At 34.6% G+C, this 25,591-nt stretch overlaps 1 protein-coding gene across 9 annotated transcripts in view; it reads left to right on the top strand.

The window, feature by feature from the left end:
* The window catches only part of LOC130666156 (protein prickle-like), a 90,530-nt gene that overhangs the window by 61,876 nt on the left and 3,063 nt on the right, over positions 1 to 25,591 (top strand). For 8 of the 9 annotated variants that reach the window (XM_057466945.1, XM_057466949.1, XM_057466944.1 and 5 more), the window contains 5 exons: positions 21,898 to 22,189; positions 22,274 to 22,810; positions 24,088 to 24,416; positions 24,517 to 24,840; positions 24,934 to 25,325. In XM_057466945.1, the coding sequence (XP_057322928.1) occupies positions 21,898 to 22,189; positions 22,274 to 22,810; positions 24,088 to 24,416; positions 24,517 to 24,840; positions 24,934 to 25,325 (1,874 nt within the window). Of the gene's footprint in view, positions 1 to 19,626; positions 21,109 to 21,897; positions 22,190 to 22,273; positions 22,811 to 24,087; positions 24,417 to 24,516; positions 24,841 to 24,933; positions 25,326 to 25,591 lie in introns of those variants that run through there. The other variant, XM_057466943.1, reaches the window with a different exon arrangement.

A 25,591-nucleotide genomic window follows, 5' to 3' on the forward strand; every position in this document is an offset into this window, starting at 1 on the left:
CCTACCGATCAAGCTCAATTTTCTCACGGCTTTAAGATATTGACAATCCGCGTCGAATGACACCTTAAAGTTCAAAATCGGTTCATTCGTTCAAAAGATACAGGTATTTACATACGTACGTACATACATACATACATACACTCAGACATCATCTTGAAGTTAGTCAGAATAGCTTCCTAGGACCTCAAAACGTCGACATCTGATGAAAATTCGATTTTCGTAAATCGGACCGAAACCAATAACTTCCCGAATTTTTGAAAATTTACAATTTTCTTAGCGGGAAGTTAAAAATTAACGTTTTTTTTTGAAGCACTCTAATGTACACCCTTTTTGCACCGGTTAAATAACACCCTGACACCGATGTTCTCATTTTAACACCTCTTTTTCTACAGAAAATGCTTGCAATTTTTTTTACAAAAATGCATAAGAACCCTAAGCTGGAAAATTGATTTTGAAATTTATCAATTCTTGCCTATAATGAACTTTTTTTTTACAGAATGAATAAAACTGTTTCTAATTTCTAATTTATATCAGAGTCAAACAAAAAATTTGTTTCTTGCCAATTTCTAAAATTGTGATAATTATAAATACAACTTCAGTTTTTTTTTAAGACGTACTTAATTTTTTTAGATATAATGTTGGTAATATTGCTATTAACAAACAAGAGCTTAAATTGTGCGCTATTAAATTTATTAGTTGCTATTATTTCAGTCTTCGTTTTGTACAGAGCGAATTGAAAGACTCAGTTAATATTTCTGTCCACATATGTTGAGAATCTCAGAAAGAACCGACACGAGGGTGTGATTCAATGTTTGGGACGTTGGTCGTAACAGTGTATTTTTATTATTGAAACGTGTGCACGAACAACCATATTTATTCTTTACTGTCGAATGTGTAAGACATATGGAGATGAGGGTAAAATGAACTACCGAAAAAAAGAGTAAAATAATGAGTGTATAAAAAAGATAATAATATAGTTACATATGTGGTAATAACTTTTTAATGGCTGAAGACAATGATCACAGTACTTTTTTTCTGTAATATGTGACATTAATTTTAACCTCGCGATTTTAAAAAGCAATAAACTTTTATGCTATTTCGTAAATTTTATTTATATTGTGTTATATTATTATACATAAAAGCTAAAAAAAAAAAAATAACGATTGTGAGAGATAAACGTGATAGACAGCTGGTCCTTAGCTATTGTGTTTACTTAGATAGTCCAGACGCGTTTTCAAGATTGATGAAAGTTTGCCGGAAGGAAATATTCTTTCAATTAATTCGAGGGGATGTTTATAGCTGAGGATCGTAAAAGATGTTGACCCTTGGGCTTTTGCAATGACGACTTGCTTCTTTGGATTGTATAGCGATACTTATTTCTTCTCTTTCATCATTCTTCGTTTTTTGGCCTCATTTCCCACTTCTCATATATCACTATCTGTTACCGTATTATCTCAGCTATCGATATGAATATTTAGGATAGAGAATATTCTAAATACGGAATAACGATTATTCACAGCAAGTGGGGAGAAGTACATTACACTAATTTGAATTGAAAGTATACTTTTCATTACGAATTAGTGATTATTTACTGTTAGTAAAAATGTTTTTTTTTTTTTGAGAATACACTGTAAAAAATCGAGAGTGAATAGGGATTTTTTTGAGCGCAGTGATTTCGCAGTGTCACGGATTTTATTTTAATCCGCATTCAATAATAAAACATAATATTTTGTTTTTAATTTATAAAATGTTTAAGTAACTCACTAAATTATAATTACATATATATAGGGGAGGGAGGGGCAAAACGGGGTACTTAAGGAAATACCAAGTTTTCGAGGACTCAATACACTAAATCTTTTTACTTTGATGATATTCGAAGTAAATAGAAAAAATTTTCAGTTACCGTAAAAAAAAATGTTTTTATTTTTGCGGGCATAATGGGGTAACCCCTAAAAAATATGGTACCGTCACTTATGATCCGAAGACAAAATATCCGCGACAAAATATCCGCGACAAAATATCCGAAGACATTTTATCCGATAGACAAAATATCCCCGGACTAAATACTCGATAGATATAATATCCCCGACAAAATATCTTATAATATAAATACTTTTTATATAAATAGTACGGTACCCTTTTATCAGAAATGTTTAATATATTTGCACATAAAATTTGAGTGTGTGATATTAAAAATAGATCAACACATATGCTTGAAATCGTATTGTGCCCTTTTTTCACAGATTTTGGGTGGGTATTATTTTGGAAATAGGTCAACACATATGTTTGGAATGGTACAGTACCCGTTTATCGAAAACCATTAATTATTTTTTCACTTAAAATATATTTTTCTAAATAAGATTTATCGACAGGATATTTTGTCACGGATTTTTTGTCTCTTGAATATTTAGTCCGGGGATATTTTGTCTATCGGATAAAATGTCTCCGGATATTTTGTCGTGGATATTTTGTCGCGGATATTTTATCCGCGGATTACAAGTCGTGCTACCAAAAATATGATCCTGAAGTTAGCAGACAGTTAGAAATTTTTGAATTTTTTTTTTAACGACTTTATTTAAAAAAAAAAAAAATTAAAATATGCACATGTAGAAAATTTAATAAACTATAGGTGCAATTTTTTCAAATAATTTTTTTTTTTATAATTTATTGTTTAAAAAAAAATCCAAAAATTATTGGACGTCGGCTAACTTCAGTATCATTAAAAAAGGTAAAAAAAAATAAAAAATTCTGGATTTTAAATGAATTTGATTAAATTAAATTTTTTTGTAAGTAATTTACATGAAGAAAAATTATATTTTACATGATTATTTCACTGAGAGAACAATTTATTTGAGCCAAATAAATAGATTTATTTGACTGATCAAAATCATTTATTTCATTCAAATATATATTTGTTTATAGTTAACAAATCTTGATTGAAAAAATATTCCAAATGAAGATTTGTTAACTATAAACAAATCATTATATCATTCAAATCAACCATATCTGTGTCTCAAATAAATACGAATTGGGTCCATTCAAATATGGGATTTATTTGCCTGAAACAAATCTTATTTGGCTCAAATAAATTGTTCTCTCAGTATGTATCCATGGATACAAAAGAACAAAAATAAATTTTTAATAGTTTTTATCATAAAACAAAAGTCAGTAATATTTTACAACTGACAATTGATTATTGAAAATTTTAACAAAAAATATTCAAAACAACGCTCAATTATATTTACAAAAGTGAATTTGGAATGTTTAAAAACCATTTAAAATATAAAATTTTGCGGGTACCCCGTTTTGCCCCCCCCCCTTCCCTTAATATACAGTGAAAATATTAAATTATTGAATAGCTATAGTAACATATTTTTTATGGGAATATTCTATATTTCGGTACACCATAAAATGACATTTCGTGGTATGGTTGATGTGAGTCATATGACAGTTTGCGACTCAGTGAAATTATATTAATGATAAAAAATGAAAACTCTTTCTTTAACTTTATAAGTGTGAAAGTTTCCATCATCAGCTGCTTATAGTGATTTCGCTTGAATATATGTAAAGAGAGCTCGTAATTATTTCCATACACAGTATAAATGTCAATACAAAAGAGACCTAATTTCACTATGTATTAGTAATCTAATCCGCGAATTATTACGATTTTACTTTGCAGAGTTTTTTTATAATTGACATTTCCCACAACTCCCGTTTGGAGTGAATTTCACTCCGAGAGCTTGAAAAAATCATTCACTCTGCGTTCACTCCGCAAATTTTCTACAGTGTCTATCCGTGAATTGTGATGATTTAAATGCAATCGCGTTGAGTACATGAACAGTATTCCAACTCTTATAGATTCGACAATAAATCTACCCTACGTTTTTGTTACGATTCACTCTCAATATTCTTATTTTTCTCTCGTTACTTCTTATTTCAAATAAGTGCTCTTACCAAGATGTAAAAAAAACCTGTACAAAGTAAATCTACACGGTTGCAGGAGAGATTTTCCATTCTTCATCTATTTGCTCCCATTTTCAAACTCTTCTCTTTTCATTTCATTTGATAACAATCAGCAAATACTAACGTACAGGCGAATGAGGGTATTTTTTTCCTCATGAGGAAATCAACCTTATCTCTGGTCCAGTTGAAACGAGTGAAAAAACCGGGGGTGCTATAATATTTTAGTTTAAATTTAACCGACCACGGACTACCCCTCTGATTTAGAGGCTCGACATTTTCAGACAGCCTGCGGGCGTCGGTTTCGTGAAAGGGAGCATGGTATGTATTCCATGCTGTAGATGGTCACAAACGATAAGCTAAATGCTCACGGCCTTTACATATTTTAATGGATTTGGTAGTGGGTATTGTTACCTAGCCTGGAGCAAAATAAACGATCCTGTGTCACCTTGTGCTCTTCTAATTCCGATTTATTCCATGAATAACAAACTACTAAATTCATTTATGTGAATGTATGTCTTGATCATATTATTTCTGTGACATATTTTGACAATAATCCTAATATGATGTATAATATGTATCTGAAATGATAACCTAATCACTGGAATGAAATACAACCAATAAACATTCCAGAAGTTATCTAAAGATGATCCGGAGGTAGTGAATTTCTGTTCGATCTCCTCCATCTGTACTCAACTTGGGCTCAATTTCCGTTATGTGGTTCGGGGGATGCATCCCTAAATTTAAGATAACCATCGCAACTTGTCCCAAATTTCCCGGGACTCCTTCCCCGTTACGGAAAAACCCAACCTTGTCAACCTTTCCTTCTTATCACAGACACTAGGAAAATAGATAAACTCTCGTTGCTTGCGAACGATCTGACGATACTCGAGGGTCGGCTTACCAGTGTACTGGGATTTAGTATTAGCATATGCCACCCTCTAGGCTTACCCGAAATTGCCTGAACCTCTTTGAATTTTATACCAGTATTTATTTATACCGATTTCCCGCACCGCGCAGGAACATTCTGGGGGTTTTATAACAGAACCACATTACCCGTTTTATATATTTTCTATACATTTGTAATATACATCACATGTGATTTTATCAGAAACTCCCTATTCCACATCGTAATAGCAAAGTCTTTTTATAAATATTGTTGGTATTAAAACAGAAGATTCAAATCTTCAGATGGCATCTGCTGCCTGCTGTACCGATTGTGAAATCCCGAAGGTATAGATTGATGGTAAACCAACAGAAGAAACCGGTTTGTAGATTGCGGTTGTTGCTGAAGAAGACGGCCGGTTATAGGGTTACAGGTTTACCTGAAAAGTACACCTGCATTGGCGCACTCTTTCGAACTTATCGCAAACTACGTCAACACTTTCGCTGTATTCTGAATTCCATTTTCGAGATTCTCAATTACCAGCGACGATAAATATTAGTTTTGATCAGTAATAAATAAAGGATTGTTTTACTATCGGATCGAAAAATTTGATCTGAATTTAGTTTAACTAGACTGTATTTAAACTAGTTGATCTGTTTTTAAATTTTTACGAAAATTTTCAGCTGTTTTTGATCTAAAGAATCAAAAACAGAGTAAAAACGAATAATAGACAGAAAAAGTCTAATTTCGGTCGGGATTAAAACAATGAAGGCAAAATATTTTGAGAAAAAAGTCTGATTTTGATCTACAGGCGACCAAAATTAGGCTAAAAAATTTTTTCTGAACCCAAGAAAATTTTCGTTCAATTTATTCTGCAAAAAATTTCTTAGGACAAGTAAAAATTATCTTTTCTGTGTACAAATAAAAAGTAAAATTGAATAGAAAACAGATAAAATTTTTCGGCCCGGTAATTTACTTTGAATTCTATTACAGTTTTGAATTTCTCACTTGCGGATTTGTACAGCCAATCAATATTAAATCCAGCTAAGGTAAACATAAATTTTATTTATGTTTTCGCAATCTATCGAAGCTTCTTCAGTAAGAAGATTTAAAAACGTGACTAGTATAACTTTAAATATTTTTCCCTTACGTTTTTTTTGTTCCTATACGCATAAAAACATGCAACATGAATAATGGTTTATAAAATCTGGTATCTCTCCTCTCCTGAACCGAAAAAAAGATATACTCCATCGAATGTAGCAAGGTATACGCCATCTCCTCGAGTTTACGGGACTTTTTATGCATTCATAACGTTATATCACCAGTGGGAAAATTCAGTGTCTCTCCCTTATTTTTTTCCGCTCATTTCCAACTGAGTAAACTTGCCGTGGCAGTCTCGTCAACGAGCAACAAAAATGACTTTAAAAACTCATGCTTCGCTTTCGTATACCGAGTTTTCTAGCCCCTCTGCTTTTTTTACTGTTAAACACTTATAATGAGGGAAAGTAATTTTCACATTTTTTACCCTAGTATCAAACTATTTTTCCCAAACGTTTCATTTGGTAGTCACCAATTATGCATAATTTTTTTCTAAATCCTCAAGTTATTCTATTTCTTTTTGTTTTATTTGTAAAAAATTTGCGCATTTACTCTGAAAGAACTCCGGAGTAAATACGCAGCAGATGACTATTTTTTTATTTTAATGAAATTCATTTTGAAAGGGAGTTTATTTCAAAATCAAAACTCTGAATCAGAATAAATGCGAGAAAAAAAATATACATCACTCCGCTAAAAAAAACTCCTATTTACTCCGTATTCGAGGTGATCTTTTTAAATACTCCGAACTCCGAGTGATGAAGTAAATTCGAATTTAAATAAAATCCGTAGAAAATACAATAAATATTATTTTTAAATATTCGATTATTTAAACTTCTAATGATTAATACCGTCAAGTTGTAATTAATATCTTCACCAAACTAACCCGAAATACAAAATAGTCTAGTGTACAGGTAAACGAGCACCTAGGGAGTAATTGCACTACCCCTTGTAGACTCTTCCACCCCTTCACTGATCACTAAATTATTATTGGCATACATTACATTTATACTCATACTATATACAGAAGTATACTTCTATGCATATATATTTTTACACAAATATATTCTGTATAAATTACATTATATGGAATTTTTTCAGTAGTATTATTGTCAGTCTGGCACATTCCTAAAGAACATGTAGAATTTTCGCTTTGCGTTGGGTTCTCTCTTTGTTTATCATGCGTAGACTCCACACTCGACTGTTCCACAGAAATTCCATTACACAGGCGAAATGAAAGTCGGATCCGCGATTAATTAACCAGGACTTTTTTTACGTTCTATCATACCAAAGGGATTGTATATTTATTTACATGCATACCATCCTCAAATCTGTAAAAATACTGCGTGAGTTGCTACCATATTTACTTGAAGCAAAAAAACTCACTCATGACGAAAGTACTTGTTAATTCATGTTCATTGGAGAAAAAAAGTAAGAGAAAAAAATATTGAGAAGTGAAGTTTTTCTCCGCTATAAATCAATTGGGACACGTAAAGAGACGGGTTTGATAATATAAAGACTCTAAATCAAGATTGTAGACAGTTGCCCTCGTCACTGGGTTTCGTTTTTTCAACAGATATGTATTCGTGTCTCCCTCGTTCGTTTGAAATACAATGGCAATTTACCTTAGCTTTTCTCACCCAGACTATGCGTGAAATATGATTTAGTGTTTTTGACAGGATTAATAATTTCAAACAGCCTCTTGGTGGTAACAGATGCCGAGACATTTTAACGCATTGCCTTTGTCTTTTCTTCACTTATCCTTGTTACCCTAGTACAAGTCAAGTTTTAGCTTGAACCGACGGTTACGTACATATACAATTCCTTATAATATATATACATAGTGATCCACAGCCCTGAGGTTCATCCTACACTCTGGAAATCACCAAGAGATGTCTCTTGGTCTCTTGAGAGACATGAACAGTAAGCGAATTTAAGCCGACCTCGCTGCGGTAGTCTGTATACTTATAAGATCAAGAATGATGAGAAGGTTGATAATCAAGGAATTAGCATTGCCCTTAAGCCCACAAGGCTCGCCCTCATACTCTTAGCGAGATGTCACAATAACTGCGATGCTTAATAAGCTAGAAAAATGGACTCAATTTTAACCCTTCACTCGCGAGTTTTTTGTATCTCATTTCTGCGGCACTCTATAATTTGAATAGTGTCGTATTTAGACTATCTTCAAACTTTTTTTCAATTTTTAGTCTGGTTTTGGTCGCCTCTAGATCAAAGTCCGACTTTGTTACTCACAATGTTTTGCCTTTTTTGATTTTATCTAGACCAAAATTAGACTTTTTCTGTCTGTCATTTTTTTTTTAGTCTGTTTTTGATTGTTTTCAGATCAAAAACAGCTTTGAATTTTCATAAAAAAATTCAAAAACAGACTAACTAGTCCAAATCCAGTCTAGTTAGACTCAAATTCTTCGACCAGAGAAGCCATAGTATAATTAGTAAATTACCGGACACCGGATGGACTATTTGTCGTTGTGTTTTTCACAGTATAAATATAATAATATTTCAAACAAAGCAATAAAATTAATACTATCATTAATTGACATCATATATAGGTCGTGATTTATACAGGAGGTATAATAACGTTCTGAGTATTAGAGAGATAACATCTAAAATAATTTAATGTGCATAAGTCCTTAAGATTATTTAAGATACTCTAAAGGGATTTCCTCACTTCTATTATCTTGTATTTTCGTTAACGACGTTACGAACAATACGAAGCGAGGCATTAGGGAAATTAGCGCACCTCTCAGCTATGTATATTCCTAGGCCGTTACAGAGGATTAAACGTTTGCCGAACTGAGTTGTTCCATTCTCTTGCTTCCAAACTCTCCAAGATTTTACTTTACTCTATCCCAAACCTCGATACATTATTATCGTCGCTTTAATTGATAGTAATGCGTCTAGGCTTTGAACTCTAATAGTTAATCTCTTATGAGAATCTTGTTACCTATAGATAATCCATTGATCAAACTCTAGTCGTATGATATTCTACTCTAATATGGCTGCTACCTTTCATATAAATATTTTTCATATTATCCGCATTGAAACTGAAAATTTTAATGCCCGTTTTGCCAGTGGAAATAAGCTAATTTCAGATCAATGCAATTTAGCGAGTAGAACTTTTTGATCAGTTTCTTCCCTATGGAAAAAAGTCAATAGTTTCTGTCAGTTAAATTAATTTCTGACTCGATATCTTCCTGTCAGGATTGCATTGGTTTGTCGTAAAACTCTAAACATTTATGTCATCTTAGTAACCAACCGAACTGACTGTTGTATAAACAATCAAAAAGATAGCATGAGTTCCAATAAAAAAATCTGCCTATCGGTTGACCCTGCGGGCCAGCCCTACAACTTTCCGCTATTTTCAAGCTCAAGGAGCTCGAAAACATTGTTATAAATATATTTTCAAGCTCAAGGAGCTTGAAAATACGTTTGTATGCCATTGTTTTCGAAAAAAAACCGTTTTTTACCATTCATTTCTTCAACGATATCTCTGGAACAAATTAACCGATTGAGATGGTTGAGGCGGCAATTGACGTGTTTTCTTGAGTTCTAGAGCTCATTAGATCTTGAAGTTGATCGTATAAGTCGTTTCTGAGAAATCAATAAAAAACTAAAAAAAAAAAAATTTTTTTTTTCGTAATTCGCCAATATTTTCGAGGTTACTCAATCGAATGATCTGAAACTTTCGGGGAAGTTGATGGTCAACAAGCTCTTTCGATTGCCACCTCAACCATCCAAATCGGTTCATTAGTTAAAAAGTTATAGACCATTCACACACATACATACAGACACTCGGACATCAATCTGAAAATAGTCAGAATAGCTTCCTAGGACCTCAAAACGTCGACATCTGATGAAAACTCGATTTTCGAAAATCGGGGTGAAAACAATAACTTACCGAATTTTTCGAAAATCGTCAATTTTCTTAGCGGGAAGTTAAAAATTTAGAAAATTAAAAAACGTTACTATTTTCTGGTTCAATTGCTTAAATTTACATATTTCGGACCCGGCATTTTTTTCTGCTGCACTATGTCAGAAATTAGCCTGTTTTGACGCTCCCGGCATTGAAACTTTCAGAATCAATGCAAGTAATATGATAAATAGTGTAGTGTGTAGCACAAGATGAAACTCGATTTCATACTTTGGGTGCGATGTCAGCCCTCGCTTTTGGCTCAAGTCAACTTTTCCTTCATCTGAAATCGTCTTCTAAGCTTCACTAAAAAGCTTTGGGCTACAGAATATACTAATTTGGTCAATTCCAAAATGATATTTTGTTCAAAATAAATGTATTGCGTAACGAAACAATAAATTACTACTTTTCCATGTTTGAGTCGTCGTAGTTCAGATTAATGCGTTTTTTTTTTCAGTGCGGAAATCTATTTATAGTAGAATACAATCCATGTGTAGGTTTTTCTACAACCCGTAATGTTGTATTTAATTTGGTTTTTATGACCCATGGATTAGAACTGAATTTTTCACAGCTTGATATTATTTTAATTTTAAATAATATTAATGATGAAACTGTAAAGTATTCAAACACGTGGTAACAAAGTAACGTGTGTACACATCCTGTATCCTATATTTGCTCCTTCATCTAACCCTCCAGGCGATAATTCACGCTGACGCCATACGGAATGCTGTGCACTTTTGTTACTGTACACTGGTGCTAACTTGCATGATGCACGGTGTTATAAGCCAAGTGTTTGCAAGTGTTGCCATGAGTGATTCTCTTGGTAGCTTAACTCTTCTCTTGTACTCTTGTGTGCTGGCTGGTTCTTTTCAGCGCAATCAGCAGTCATCGTACGGTAGCATTAATTCTTGAGGATAATATTTAATATTCGCAGACAAGAACTATTACATAAACATGAGGAAATGAATTTCTCGATCTATAAGCAAATTGGCCCATATAATATGTGCATATATTTTTTTCATTTTATTGCTATGCAGATAATTTATGTAAATATGAATAAATTACTTATCATTTTAGTTATATCACCCGCTATGCACTTTTTTTAACGCATGCATTATTCATAAAATTTTGTAAAATTATTTTTAAAAAATCTTTTATTAATTCGGCTTTAATATTGTTGATATTGAAGAATAAACGGCTCGAGGTTTTTGTTATTTAATCCTGATTTGGGCCGGGCATATCCGATTTAAGCGGGTGAAGTATGTAACCGAGATGGATATTCTGGGCCTGATCATGAGCCTGCAGAAATACTTGACGCAGTCTTGATGAGACTTTCTTGATTGAATCTTGAGCTTGTCTTTGTAGCGTTCCCTATATGGTTGACATGAGGCGTAATTCATCTAATCCAGATAATGAAAAAAAAGTAAATTCAATTTATTTAATGGAATAACATCTTTTTCATTAAAAAAAATTTTTTAATTGGCTAGTGTACTCTGATCAATCTTAGACTTATCTGTTTTAATGTCAAAAAAGATTTCGGAATTATTTTGATGGTAAACCCGGGTCGAAAATTTGATCGGTTTCTAAATCAAATGAAAATTTAAGTTATTTCTATTTAATCTTTATTGAACTAACCTGGGAAATTTAATCGAATTCTGGCCGTACTATTCCTTATTTAGACTGTTTTCAGACTTGTTTTCAATAATTTTTAGTCTAGTTTAGGTCGCCTGTAGATCAAAATCAGACTTTTTTCTCAAAATATTTTGCCTTCTTTTGCTTTTATTCAGACCAAAATTAGACTTTTTCTGTGTATTATTTTTTTTTAGTCTGTTTTCGATTGTCTTTAGATCAAAAATCGCTTAGAATTTTCACTAAAATTTAAAGATACATCAACTAGTTCAAATACGGCCCAGTTACACTAAAATCAGATCTAATTTTTCGACCCGGGAAATAAACTTCTTTCTGGAGTTAATTTTACTCTGAAAAGAATCAAATAAATAAAAAATCATCCGCTGTATATTCATTCTAGATTTAATTCGCGTTCACTTCGTAAATTTTTTGCAGTTTATATTACAATGTATATACAATGTATATATATTTGTAATAGAAAATTCAATTTTCTCTATAATCATTTCTTATAGGCACAATAATCAAAATAATAGTTTTACATTCATGGATATTGGAATTCATCAGAAATTTGTATAAAAGATATGAATATCGCTTTTTATAGAAATAGTTTACGTTCCCTATGAATTGAATTTCCTATGAATAAGATCTAAGATTGAATTTTATATTGTCTTATTATTCCTGATATTACCATTGCAAAGAATTGATAAACTTCTAGATAATGATGCCAGAAATATTTTCAAATAATTGTGAATTATATATTCAATTGCGAAGCAATGAGATGTGTTCTGCTAACGCTTACTATGCCCCAGCTGATTCACTCACGTAAAAGTCATATTTACACTTATTCAAAACTGCTCAACTAGAACAAAATTTGTACCATTTGAAGGATAATTTATTAATGAATAAAACGAACACAATTTCAAGTCACTTTTTTTAAAAATAGTAATTGAAAAAAATAAAATGTTGAAAAATTCTGATGTCCGTGAGTTCGTACGGATATTAGTAAACACAATAACCTAAAAAATACACAACCGATCGATCTATTTTTTTTTTTATTACATTTGAATTCTTGAATAGAAAAATTCCATAGAAAATCACTATCCAAATTCCTTTAGTTTTATGATAAACAATAAAAACTTGAAACTGACAATTCATGAAAAAATTTAGCTGCCATGTTTTTTTTTATTACTTTCTTGTATAAGAGCGCCGTCTATTAATCAATTTTTGAATGAGAAAGTGAATCATACACAGTTCGGTTTCCCAACTTTTTTGGTTTATTGTTGTGGAAAATGATTACTAAGCATTTGAAATGGAAGTTAATAAAAGAAACCTTTTTCGAAACTGTGTATAAACTTGAGTTTATTTTAAGAAACTGAATCATTTAAACGCAGTTATATGACATTTCTTTAAAATCCTTGTAAAACGTTTTTATGTGTAAAGTATATAGATATATCCTTGATCCTAAAAATATGTTTAGCGATCGAATGGTTTATTCGTCTTTTATAGTTATTAGGTTCTTAACTATCTTCAACGAGATGGGATCCGGATACCCTCGGGCTTTATAAGATGCGTCCACTCTACTGCGCTGTACATAATTCCGAACTTAAATTCGGTTGAAAACATTAAAAATAATTTCATCACAATTTAAATAATGACACGAATAAAATTTAATCATTAATATCTTGAGGTGAAAACCGTTTTCATGTTTTTATTGTTTTAGTATACAAAGTTAATGTACAAATAATGGAATTTAAGATGTAAAGAAACCGATTCTCACGAGACCACAGTATGGTTCAAAAAATTCTTGAGTAATCTTCCATTTTTTTTTTTACTAATCCCAGTTGAAAAAATTTTTGTCGATACATAAAAAAGTGACAAATGATACAAGACACAGTATGTTCTTCTACAGGTGAAAGGAGCAATTACTTTAATAAAAACTTATAAATCATCAAATGTTATTTTGATTTAATAATTTTTTTTTTTTTCTGAAACACGGAACAAATTGGTAATAACACTGGATAAGACGATTAGACGAATTTTTTTCTTTTGGTCATCTATTCTTATCTTCTTTCTTACAACTTTTTTATCTGGTTGGACATCCGCTGGACCACCTTAGCAGAACAACGCGATTCGGTACGGCGTACGATGAGGAGCATCAGCGAAACTAGCCAACCGTTAAACATGAGCCCGCGGGAACTAAAGGAAAAAAGGGAAGCATGGAATTCCACCGGTTTCTTGATCAGCACTTGCTCTTATACTTTTATTATGCCGGGCTTCATTTAAACTATTACATGTTCTATAAACATATAACACACATACATACACATCTCGGTTAAAGAAACAGTGACTTTTAAAATTTAAAAAGCAATTAGAGGACTGATAGAATCTCTGACCGAGAGCTACGATCCTATAGGTTGGTATCGTTTATGATTCACATAAGAGAGAAGTAAAGAAAACAGTGGAAGCGACACTTAAAAGCCGATGTCGGTTTACGTAATCTGAGGGTAGCACGAAAGATAGGGCCCCTCGGGCTCATTCTCTTTCTCTTAAGCACGGATCCTTATATTCCACCAGCTCAAAATTACAGTCTCGATTTCTATACCTGGAAATAAGACCTTGCGGTTTCCTGCGCGCACGCCCTGAAGCCTGAAGAAAGATAGTTCTCGAAAAATCTACTCTAAAAAACCGTTCGACACTTGATTGCACCTCTGGTTAATCCCAGTTTTACAATATTATCCTTTATTTTATTTTATTCCATTTCTTTTTATTGCGTGTCTGCATCATCTAATTGGCTGCGCAATAAAAACCGAGATAGAACAAGAGATTCATATACAATGCCACTCAATAAACTAGCTATCGTAAAATAATGTTTACAAATAAGAGCCTTTGGGGTTATAATATGCGTAGCTATTTATTCAATTTGTCCTGCACTTACCTCCTTATATTGCTTCCATCGGATAATTACGTCCACAGGGTAAACCAAGCTGACTATATATACAAACATGATCGTCGTCACGCGTCGCTCTTTATATTCTGTTCGAACATTATTTTTATTCCATACGGACGAGTTACCGCAGAATAGTATATTAGAGGGACATGGCAAGAATTCTTGTGGTCTTAAGGAATCTAATCGGGATATATCCTGATTCTACTGTGATCATGATGATGTGAAAGTAAAAAGAGGTAAAACATGTGAAACAAATATATATATAGATATATAGACGTTGTATAAATGAGATACGGTATATATACAACAGTTGAATTGGTATTCCGGTGGATGGCTTGACCAGTTTACTTCAACAGATATAGAATGTCAATTTGATTTATTCGTGTTGCGTGAATTACGATTCGTGTGCGTGCATATGCATAACGAGTTCATGATATCTACATTATTTTCATTTAGATTCGTGTATACATATATGTATATATGATGGTAATTTTTCATGGTGACTATAGGGGTCTAGCGACTTCTCATGGTTATCCCATACTACGGTTTTGCGACACCATCAGCATTATATAGTGACGTTAAGACGTCGGTTGGACACTTAAAAATGGCGCCCACGACTTCTAGATCGTAAAATATAATTACCCATCTCCGCAAGAAATGGTCGGCGCACCAATGTCCAGATCGTGCATTCCTATGTATTTTATGTGTCTTGTAAATTCTCTCGCCATTTTGTTTATAAGTAAAAAACTAAACAAAACAAAACGAACAATAAGATTTTGAGTGAAACAAATCTATTCTAATTAAGACTGCGCCATTACAGTCAGTGGGAATTAACTATACGTTCTAATTATTATCTTTCGAAGAGTTGTAATTAAAAGTAAAGATACAAGCAACATATAAATTCAAAGTGTAAGCATCAATTCATTGAGAATCGTAACCTGTAGAATGTTTTCATACACGAACGAACACAGAGGAATAGATCTAGAGATAAAATTTTTAATAAGTATCTTATTTTGCTCCATATAAATTTTGAAACGATTAATTACTTGAAATTTTCATCCCTGTCATCAAACGTATAAATATCAGGCTGATAAGTGACGAAAGTACAAATCGTACTGACATGTCAAAGCGAATTCTATTTGTTGACTCGGATATCACTGGGTCTACCACCTGGAGTGCAGGATAATCAACGCCGGTTTACGATACGAGATTTCAAGGATGCCAATGTCCTCCGGATACTCATCAAGGCCACTGCACTCACTCGCAATATTCATGCAGTTATTTCATACTTTTCTTCGTATATATTATTCTTTATTTATTTTTTTTTTTTATTGTTTTTATCGTTCGAAACTTTCCCATATCAGACTTGAAGTGTGTCAAGTGTATTAAAGTTTGCATTTAATATTCACTCAATCTACATATGCCGCATGTATATATGCAAACGTCTTATGAATTTTGTGTGACTTTTGAACGCAGTACTTTGTCCGAGAAACTGTTGGATGTTTATTGGACAACATAGGTAAACCGGATCTCTGGCAGCTGATCGGAATCACACACGAGTATGTCTGATGAAAGGAGAGGAAAGGAGAAAGCCATCCCCGAGGAATTCAAATTAAAAAAGATGATGTTTTATTAATAATCTACGTAATTCTAGAAGGAGTTTCGTCGAGTAAATTAAATATAACTGTAATATATATATACATATATATATATTTACAAAATGATAAAGTATCAATTATGAGAAATAACTTGGGAAAATAAATGTTTCTACACTGATTTCATTTCAGATGTGTGTATGATGCATTATTTAGTTCCTCACTCGAGTCAAGGATACCAATATATGTTCAGTATATGTATGTATATATACAGCGCGTCGCGGCACGTCCCGACAGGATCACGTAGGTCCGAGCCTCATCAAGGCCCATCAGAGTCGAGTCTGCAATCTGCATAATTTCATTCTAAATCTCTTATCCTTTTGAGCAACTGCTTGTATATTACTACTTGCATACTCCTGGACATGGTATATAGACTCATATGCCCAAGGGCATCTCTTCCACAGGAATTTTACCTTTCATTTCATCCCAGCTTCTGGATATATATTCCTTCCTCCTGTCAAAGAATAACAAACGGCTTTTTTGGATCTGAAGGCTACTTTGCTGCGTCGTTTGGTATACGGTAGTGGTAACACGATGTCGAAAACCCAGTTATGTCAACAGCAAACTTACGAGCCAGCATATTTGCCGACTCGTTAAGAATACCCACGAAAGTGGTGACAATAGGGTGGATGGTAAATATTGGAGGATAAGATTTTTACAAGAGTCACTTTCTCATCTGCAGACCCTTTTCCTCTGGGTATCAGCAGAATTTATCCGAGACATTTTTAAACGCCGTGATTCAATAAGATTGAAATATGACCCTTATTACTTTAAATTCACTTATTTGTTGCTTATCGAGTATCATCTAATGATATGGGTATTTAATTTAATATTATAAAGTGTTGGTGATTTTATAGACTCGTACACCAGTTTAGCTCCACGGTACTCAGGAAGTTGTAATGAATGCCAGGAGCTGTGGGAAGAGGCCAGAAGGTTTCCGACTACTGCGCAACTAACGTAAACCGTGGAATCGCAAACGCGTGCACATTTTATAATACTGTATCTATTTATAAATATATGTGTGTATATATTTCTTCTTGTACACCTGTTTTAATCTCCATCTATGTGACACAAGCCTCTTGAGGCGCGATCTTTGACCTAAGATGATTTGTGATAAGATCTAGAATCTTATTTCATCCTCGGTAACTCTGAATTGCCTGCTCGCGCTCGCATAAAAGAAGAATGTGAAGCTGCTCTCACTTCAAAGGCTTCTAAAAGATACAGCCGACAGATTTTAATAAAACTCATGTCTATCAAAGAGTCCAATCATTTTTTTTTACAGGATGTAATGTTAAATTTTTAAAACACTGCATAAAAATCTATTATTGAACGGGGTATTAAAATAACTCATTGATAATAAGCTCATCTAAATTATATATTTTTTTGCAATTACTATGTTGCAAACAATTTGAAAACAGGTTATTTGATTTTCGCGATAATTACAATTGAATATATCATTAAATTTGTTGATTTTCTCGTTGTGGACTAGCGCGCGCACTTATCCCCACTATTATATTCTACACGCACCAAACACCGGAATGCAATGACTTTTCTTTATCATATATAATGATCTTGAAAAATACTATAACTATGAAAATATTTCTTGAAGGCTATTTAATTGTCTGTAATTAGCATGAACTTTTTCAATGGAAAATTTTATTTCACTTCATTTTTTTTAACCGCTACCATTTATTATTACACAGAAAAAAAAACTTTTGTAAAAACAATATTTTTTCGAGTAATGAATTGATGTAAATTATTACATTATTTAATGTCATGTGTAACGCAATGAATCATTTTCTTGACACACAGAAAAAAATAATTTCTTAGCGCAAGAAATATTTCGCAGTAAAAACTGAAAACAAAAATTTTCTTAAGAGTGGAAATAATTTATTGGCCAGAGAACTTTTTTCTGGTCCCAAGAAAATTTTTATTTTTAATTTGGGGTAAAAGACCTAATACCCGATCAGGGAACTAGTACCCGATCACTCCATACATTTGTATATATATTTATTAAAATTTAGTAAATATAGATATACAAAACATGAGTGATCTGGTGCTAGCTCTTTTACTTTATAATGTAAAAAATTTCTTGGAACGAGTAAAAATTTTTTACGCCAAGAAATCCTTTTTTTCTCTGCACATGGAAAAAAATAAATAGTACTGGTTACTGGTCTGTGCAGAATCGACAAAAAGTATAGGGAAAAATACATTTTAATATGACTGATTCATATTAGAAGAGGTGTAAGTCATTGTCCGGATCGAAAAATTTGATCGGTTTTAAATAAAATGAATATTTAAGTTATTTCTATTTAATTTTACTTTTTATTTTTATTTAATTAACCTGGGAAATTTAATCGAATTTTGCCCGTACTATTCCTTATTTGGACTGTTTTCGATTGTCTTTAGATCAAAAATAGCTTAGAATTTTTATTAAAATTTAGAAATAGATCAACTAGTTCAAATACAGACCAATTAGTCCAAATATGACCCAGTTATACTAAAATCAGATCTAATTTTTCGACCCGGGTGCTTAACACGTACTTTAACTTTTTAAACAGTAACCAGTGCTGCGCTACTCAGTACATCGTTCATAGTTCAAACCTCTCAGCACAGCTCTTGTTGCTGTATAGAATTTACTATTTAGTGACAGAAATGGTTACTTAGATCTCGTAGATCTCATTAACCTCCAGAACAGTACTCAGTCCTCTGACATGAACGGCTACTAACTTCATATGTGTCTGTAATCAAGAATAGTAAAGACATATTCTGCAGAAAAAAATCTAAATTTATTTACATTACTGCCAAAATATCACGATATCTTGAAATAATCTTCGGTTTCTCCAATTAAGAAAATGATTTTGTCTGAAATCTTCAAATTTTTTCACCAAAAATAGATTAAGAATTTTTAAGAGCATAATTTCTTGTAGTAAAACTATGCAATGACTAAACTTTTTTTTTCTCAGCCTATTAAAAAAAAAAAAAAATAAAAACACATTATTTATATAAACAATCGAGTCCTGTCAAATTCAGTATTAAGTGATTGCTTTTTATCCGAACGGAGACTTTGAAGATTTCATAATAACACAATAAAAAATGACTTGTTTTCTCGATATAGACTAGACAGGATCTATGGAGATCGATTGACTCGCAAGACACAAACATGCCTCTCACGTTTGGAGCTTACTCGTTTATTTTGCCCAAGGCGTCGGAACTCCAATACACCATAAATATATATATATATATATATATATATATATATTCATTTCTAATATATAAATATATACATATATATTGGTGAAGTAGACAGTGGTAGTGATGTTGCGGGAAAAAGAGGAAAAGAGAGGGTAGGCGTAAACGCTTTTAGTTCCACACATACATATTTGTATCCAACGTTCTCGTTATCTCTTTCTTTCAGAAGGTGCCGAGTTAAAAGACTTTTTCCCTCTTTCTTCATCACGGACTCCCTTCCTTAAGGCCCGCGGGGCCCCACTATACGACTTGGGGCTGAACGACCAAAGAACACTCTACTCAGTGTCCGCGCAACCGTAAGCGATCGTGCAAGTTTACAGTGAGTTTATTACCGAGTTAACTCCATTGTATTACGCGGCCCATCGTCTCGTGGATCATCGCGTCAGTGAAAAACCAATGATCGAACTGTTTTTCAAAGGAATGTCTCCATCAGTTCATATCAGTCATTACTTTTAACTGTTTTCACTTACGCGCAATCAAGTGTTTTATTATAATTGATACGGATATTTTTTAAGGATAAATGATGATATTGAGAAAAAAATAAGTTATGGTACCTAATGAATAGCGTGCAAAAAAAATAGTAATTGCAGACAGTGAGTTGCATCTCTCGATACAAAGATTGACTAATTTCGATGTGAAACATAAAATAAAAAGGAGTAAATAGTAGTAGTGGGATGAAAAACGACACGCGAGGCAATCACGTAAGAAAGCAATAGCCGGCTGGCGATTCACGATGTGAGTGGATACGAGTGGAGAAATAAACCGAGAAGTGAGCCAACTGCCGACCAAGTGGCTTGTCTGGAGTTCGGAGATACGCGACTCGTATTAAAACGTTAATCTTTGCTCCACTACCGGTTATATATACATATTTCTACTTGTTTTGTTTTATCTCGTACTAACTAAAGGTGTAGTATTTTTTGACACAGGCCCTGCCCTGATATTCTTCCACAACTTTATCTTTATTGCATTTTCAATGTAGTGTATTTATATATATGGAAGACATTACATCTGCCAAGTGCAATTTCGCGCCTGCAAAAAGGATTATTGCTTCTCTTTTTTTTTGTTTTATTATCAAAGGAGACTAGATAATCAGCAGAGAATATCGTAAAGATATCAGCAGATTTAAGGAAGCATCGACTGGGAAAAAAAGTTATTGGGGAGAAAAAGAAGATAAGGTGTCAGAGACGATAAGGAAGGATGCAGCCATTGGATTATCCGGAAAAGAGTGTATCGAGATGTCGAGCTTGGCTAGAAGGAGGCAGACAAGTTTGCTCTTTGGCTCGAAACGCTGGTGGGCAACAGGATGCTGGGCGACACGCGGCCATCAAGAAGCTTATTTGCGAAAGCTCTATGGCAGAAAGAACACCGAGGCGAATGTCAATGCTGCCCTGGATCTCCAAGAACCGGCAAGTTGGATTACCTGCTCGTCCCCGTCTTCAAGACCACCCTTTGATAATCATGACAAGCCAGGATGTTACCTCGAAGACATTATAAGAGGCAATGGAGTGGCAGGAGGCGAAGACTGTGCTGGTGCGAGTGAGGAAGTTGCTGGAGCTTCGTTGCTGGCCAGCCCGCGAGCCAGTCCCACAGAAAAATGCGTTCAATTTCTTACCGGTGCGCGTGTCTGCGTTCCGCACGATTACTTAAGCGATTCGGTCAATCATCAGCTACGGCAGAATCCAAGACTCTCAAGGTGTACTGAATTCAACGAATATAATATTGATGGCGTTGTTAACTCCGGCTATCAGGATGAGTAAGTCCATTTGCTATCATCATCCTTTTGCGAATGGAACCAGACTTTTTTTAAAAGAACGAAAGAAAAAAGGAAATAAAAAAGAAGTTATAATAAATGTATATACGGGTAAAACAAATTTGTAGTAACAGAACCGTGACGCCCCTTTACTTTTTCCCTCCTCGTGGGAATTTACGTTTTCTTTTCCAAGGTCATTGTCGTTCAATAAACCATAGTAATTTTTAATATCTCCGGGATATTTATTTTATTATACTTGAAAAATCTACCATCGGCAGACGATCGACAGGAATATTAATTCTCTAAAACTCGAATAGTTAACGAGTTAACCTGCGCTCTGTAGTACTCGTTAGGACGAGCACCCGCGGCTTCATCTCGAGGTTCATGATTTTATTTCATGACAGCTCTTATATGTTTTGGGTTTCCTTTTTCATTTACATTAATTCATCCCTAACTTTTTTTTGCTACTCTGCGTTATCTCGTCCCGCATTTATCGCTTCTTGGCCTTCTTCAGAAGGGCTGTATATTAAGTAAGATTCGATTTTATTAAATTGGATCCGCACGCGCGTCTTCATTGCGCAATAGCCGTTGATTTACTGGCCGCAAATCGCCCACAGCGATTAGACCAGAAAATTATCCCGCCGTAAGCTTAATTGGCACGACGCCCTTCAAGATAATCTTAATAAAAACAGCCAACTATACGTGACTATAATCCAGCCGTATATATCTTTTATTAATACCGGATTTAAACTAGTTTACAATATAATTATAATATTACTATTTGCTCAACAGGAAGGTGTGCAGAAGTTGCAGATGTCCGCGAGAGGACCATCACCGAACGAGTGTCAAGACAGCGGACTCATCGATGGCAATGGCAATGGCATTTCAAAGCAGCAGTACGTCATCTCCCAGCGGCGGTACTATTCCTCCTCATCAAGAGCCGTTTAAGAGTCCGATTGAAGCAGCACCTGTACTTCAAGACCCTCTTATTCATCACCATCAAAGACTTTCTCAGAGCGACGATGATAGCGGCTGCGCACTCGAAGAATACACATGGGTACCACCAGGCCTCAGACCCGACCAGGTAATTATCAGCATTATTTTTAAGTATTTTTCGCCTGAAAAACTGCCTGAGTAACCGACAAAACTCAACCGTTTTTACCTGTAGGTTCATCTATACTTTAGTTCACTACCTGAGGAAAAGATTCCTTACGTTGGTAGTGCGGGGGAAAGAGAACGAGTGAAGCAGCTGCTACAACAGTTGCCGCCTCATGACAACGAGGCGAGGTACTGCAGTGGTCTTAGCGAAGAGGAAAAACGAGAGCTTCGCGTGTTTGCTGCTCAAAGGAAACGTGAAGCTCTTGGTCGAGGACATGCGAGTCAAGTAGAACGACCTCACGGTAACGATTGTCGTGAATGCGGCAGGCCAATAACCGCAGGAGAAATGGCGATAGGTGCCAGCAGAGCTGGACCCACGGCACTTTGGCACCCAGCATGTTTTATTTGCTGTATTTGCAAGCAGCTCTTGGTTGATCTCATTTACTTCTGGCGTGAAGGCAGACTTTACTGTGGAAGACATCACGCAGAAACTTTAAAACCAAGATGCTGTGCTTGTGATGAAATTATTCTAGCAGATGAATGTACTGAGGCTGAAGGCAGAGCTTGGCATATGAGGCACTTTGCGTGTCTCGAATGTGATCGACAGGTATAATTTTACTATTTTTGCTTTGGATTAATACAAAAAATCTGAAACCCACCTAACCAGCCTTAAAACTTCCACTATTTTCGAGCTCTTGAGGTTCAAAAAGGCATTTGACGCAGTGTTTTGACCTCTAACAGCAAAAAAGATTTTTGAAACATATAATATTATGACTTATTCGGGAAAAATGAAGTAAATCCTTTTTTTTTTTTTATTTTGGATCACCAATATCTGAAATAATGACCGATTTTGACGTTCAAGGTGACATTCGACGCAGTATTTTAACTACTGACGTTAAAAAAACTGTCATCAATTAGTTTAATGGTTTGGATCTTATTAGAAAAAAACACTTTTTCAAAATTCTTTTGACAACGATTTTTTTTGAACTAATGAACCGACTTTGATGGTTGAAGTGGGATTCGGCGCGGCTTATAAAGCTTCAGAGCTCAATAGCTTTTGGAATCAATCCATCGAGTAGATTACAAGTCATCAAAAATAGTTATTTTCGATACGTATGCGGAATGGTAGGGATTCTGACGGCTTGAACTGACGTCACGAGTTTGAGGCTATGGGCGCTTTCTTATCAAGACCGGATAAAGTACGAGGTCTTGATGAGAATGTATCCATAGTCTCAAACGCGTGTCTGCACTTCAAGTCTGTCAGGGTTCCTACCTTTGAGCATAAAGTATTGAACAAAATTTTTTGTCATATCAACGGCGGAAGTTGAATTTGAGAGAGAAACAGTCAAAAATATTTGAAGTCGTGTAGGAATGTAGAGACAGATAGAGAGAGAGAAGTTACTTTTCGATACAAGTTCGAGGAAAGTTAACCAAACTATAGATTGCCAGAAATCGTATAATTTGCGCCCTCTGCATCTTGCTTGAAAATCCAACTTTCGCGGTTGATATGACAAAAAAAACATTTTTGAAAAAATTTTATTTTTGGGATATCTCCGAAGATGCTGTACCGATTACGCTAAATTTCTCACAGATTGTTGGAAATAATGAGCTGCTTCAAACGCGAGCTCAAAAAGCCAAATCGGTTCATTCGTTCAAAAGTTACAATATTTACATACGTACGTACATACACTCGGACATCATCTTGAAAATAGTCAGAATATTTTCCTAGGACCTTAAAACGTCGAGATCTGTTGGAAACTCAGTTTTCAAAAATTGGACTGAATCCAATAACTTCTCTTTTTTTGAATTTTCAATTTTCTTAGCGGGAATTTCAAAAAATTAATGATACTACAGTAGTTTAATATTCTTTTTCTTCATGTCCAGCTCGGCGGTCAACGTTATGTTATGCGTGAAGGTCGGCCCTACTGTCTTCACTGTTTTGACGCCTCTTTTGCCGAGTATTGTGACAGCTGTGGTGAGCCGATCGGTGTAGATCAGGGTCAGATGTCACATGAAGGCCAACACTGGCACGCTACTGAAGCCTGCTTTTGTTGCGCTACTTGCCGAACTTCGCTTCTCGGTCGACCTTTTTTACCACGAAGAGGCGCAATTTATTGCAGTATTGCCTGTAGCAAAGGTGAGCCACCGACGACACCCAGTGATTCGTCTGCTGGGCCTCCACTTGCGCCACCGCCGCCCTCTTCATTTCCAAAGTAAGCTAAAAATAAATTATCACATCATCATCATCAATGCATTTTTATTATTTTAGGTTTAAAATTTATTTTTTTTACTTAATGCGGTATTTTATTTCAGACAAAACAGGAAACCGCCGCCTCCAACACCAAGTGAAGGATCTTCTAGCCCGCCATTATCAACTACAAGGCATCACACTATTGCATATACTTCCGGTTCGGCTAGAAATTCTCCTAGAGTTTCAAGAAAACACTACCAAGGCTCTACATCACTTGCAACAACTCCTACACAAATTTCTTGCCTAGATTTCCCATGTGAAAGCCTACCAAATGCTGGATCACGATCTGGCGGCTTGGATCGAGTAATTTTAGAACGCAATCTCGAGAGGCTTTTGCAGGAGCGCAATACACATACGGAAGAAACGAACCCAAGTGAACTTGGAAGGTATATTTAAATTTTTAAATCTTCGTAGCTAATAAATTATTTTGTTTAATAAATCGTTTAAATATTTTATTTATTTATTTATAATTTTCAAAGGCTAATGCAGGCAAGAGATCGTGAACCTCTACGCTGTGTACAAAACTCAACGCCGACTCATGCATCGAGTATGCCAGAGTTACCTCCACCCCCTCATTTACTACCACATTCGACGACAGTATCACCGCAAACGCCTCCGCCTCCGTCGCCACCGCCTCTCCCTCATTTAATACCAAACGTACCGACTGACACGACGGACCTCTGTGGTAATCCAGCTCCAATAACAGATCCACCTACGCCAACATCCAGGCGAGTTAGATTTGAAGGAGACGAAGCGCAAGGAACTTCATCTACGATGCCACTGGCGAGTGCCTGCTCATCTTCGCCGTCCAAACCCAATGTTCCGCGGTCGCGGAGTTTGCAGCCTGAACAAGTAGCCAGCACATCTTGGGGTGAATATTTCATTTTCTTTTGCGACATGTTACTTTTTTAAATTATCCATAAAAAAAATTTTAAAAACGATTGACTCTGTGGGTCAACCCCAAAATTTCACGCTTTTTTTGAGCTCAAAAAATGACTGGACCGAAAAAATATACATTTCGCTGAAAAAAAGTCATTTTTGTCCGATGATATCTTTGGAACAAATCGATCGATTCTACGGCAATCGAGACTTAGGTTTGTTGAGAGTTAGATTTGATCAAACTTGCACGGAAAGATT

Source organism: Microplitis mediator, chromosome 3, assembly GCF_029852145.1.
Source record: "Microplitis mediator isolate UGA2020A chromosome 3, iyMicMedi2.1, whole genome shotgun sequence".
Classification (NCBI taxonomy): Eukaryota; Metazoa; Arthropoda; class Insecta; order Hymenoptera; family Braconidae; genus Microplitis; species Microplitis mediator.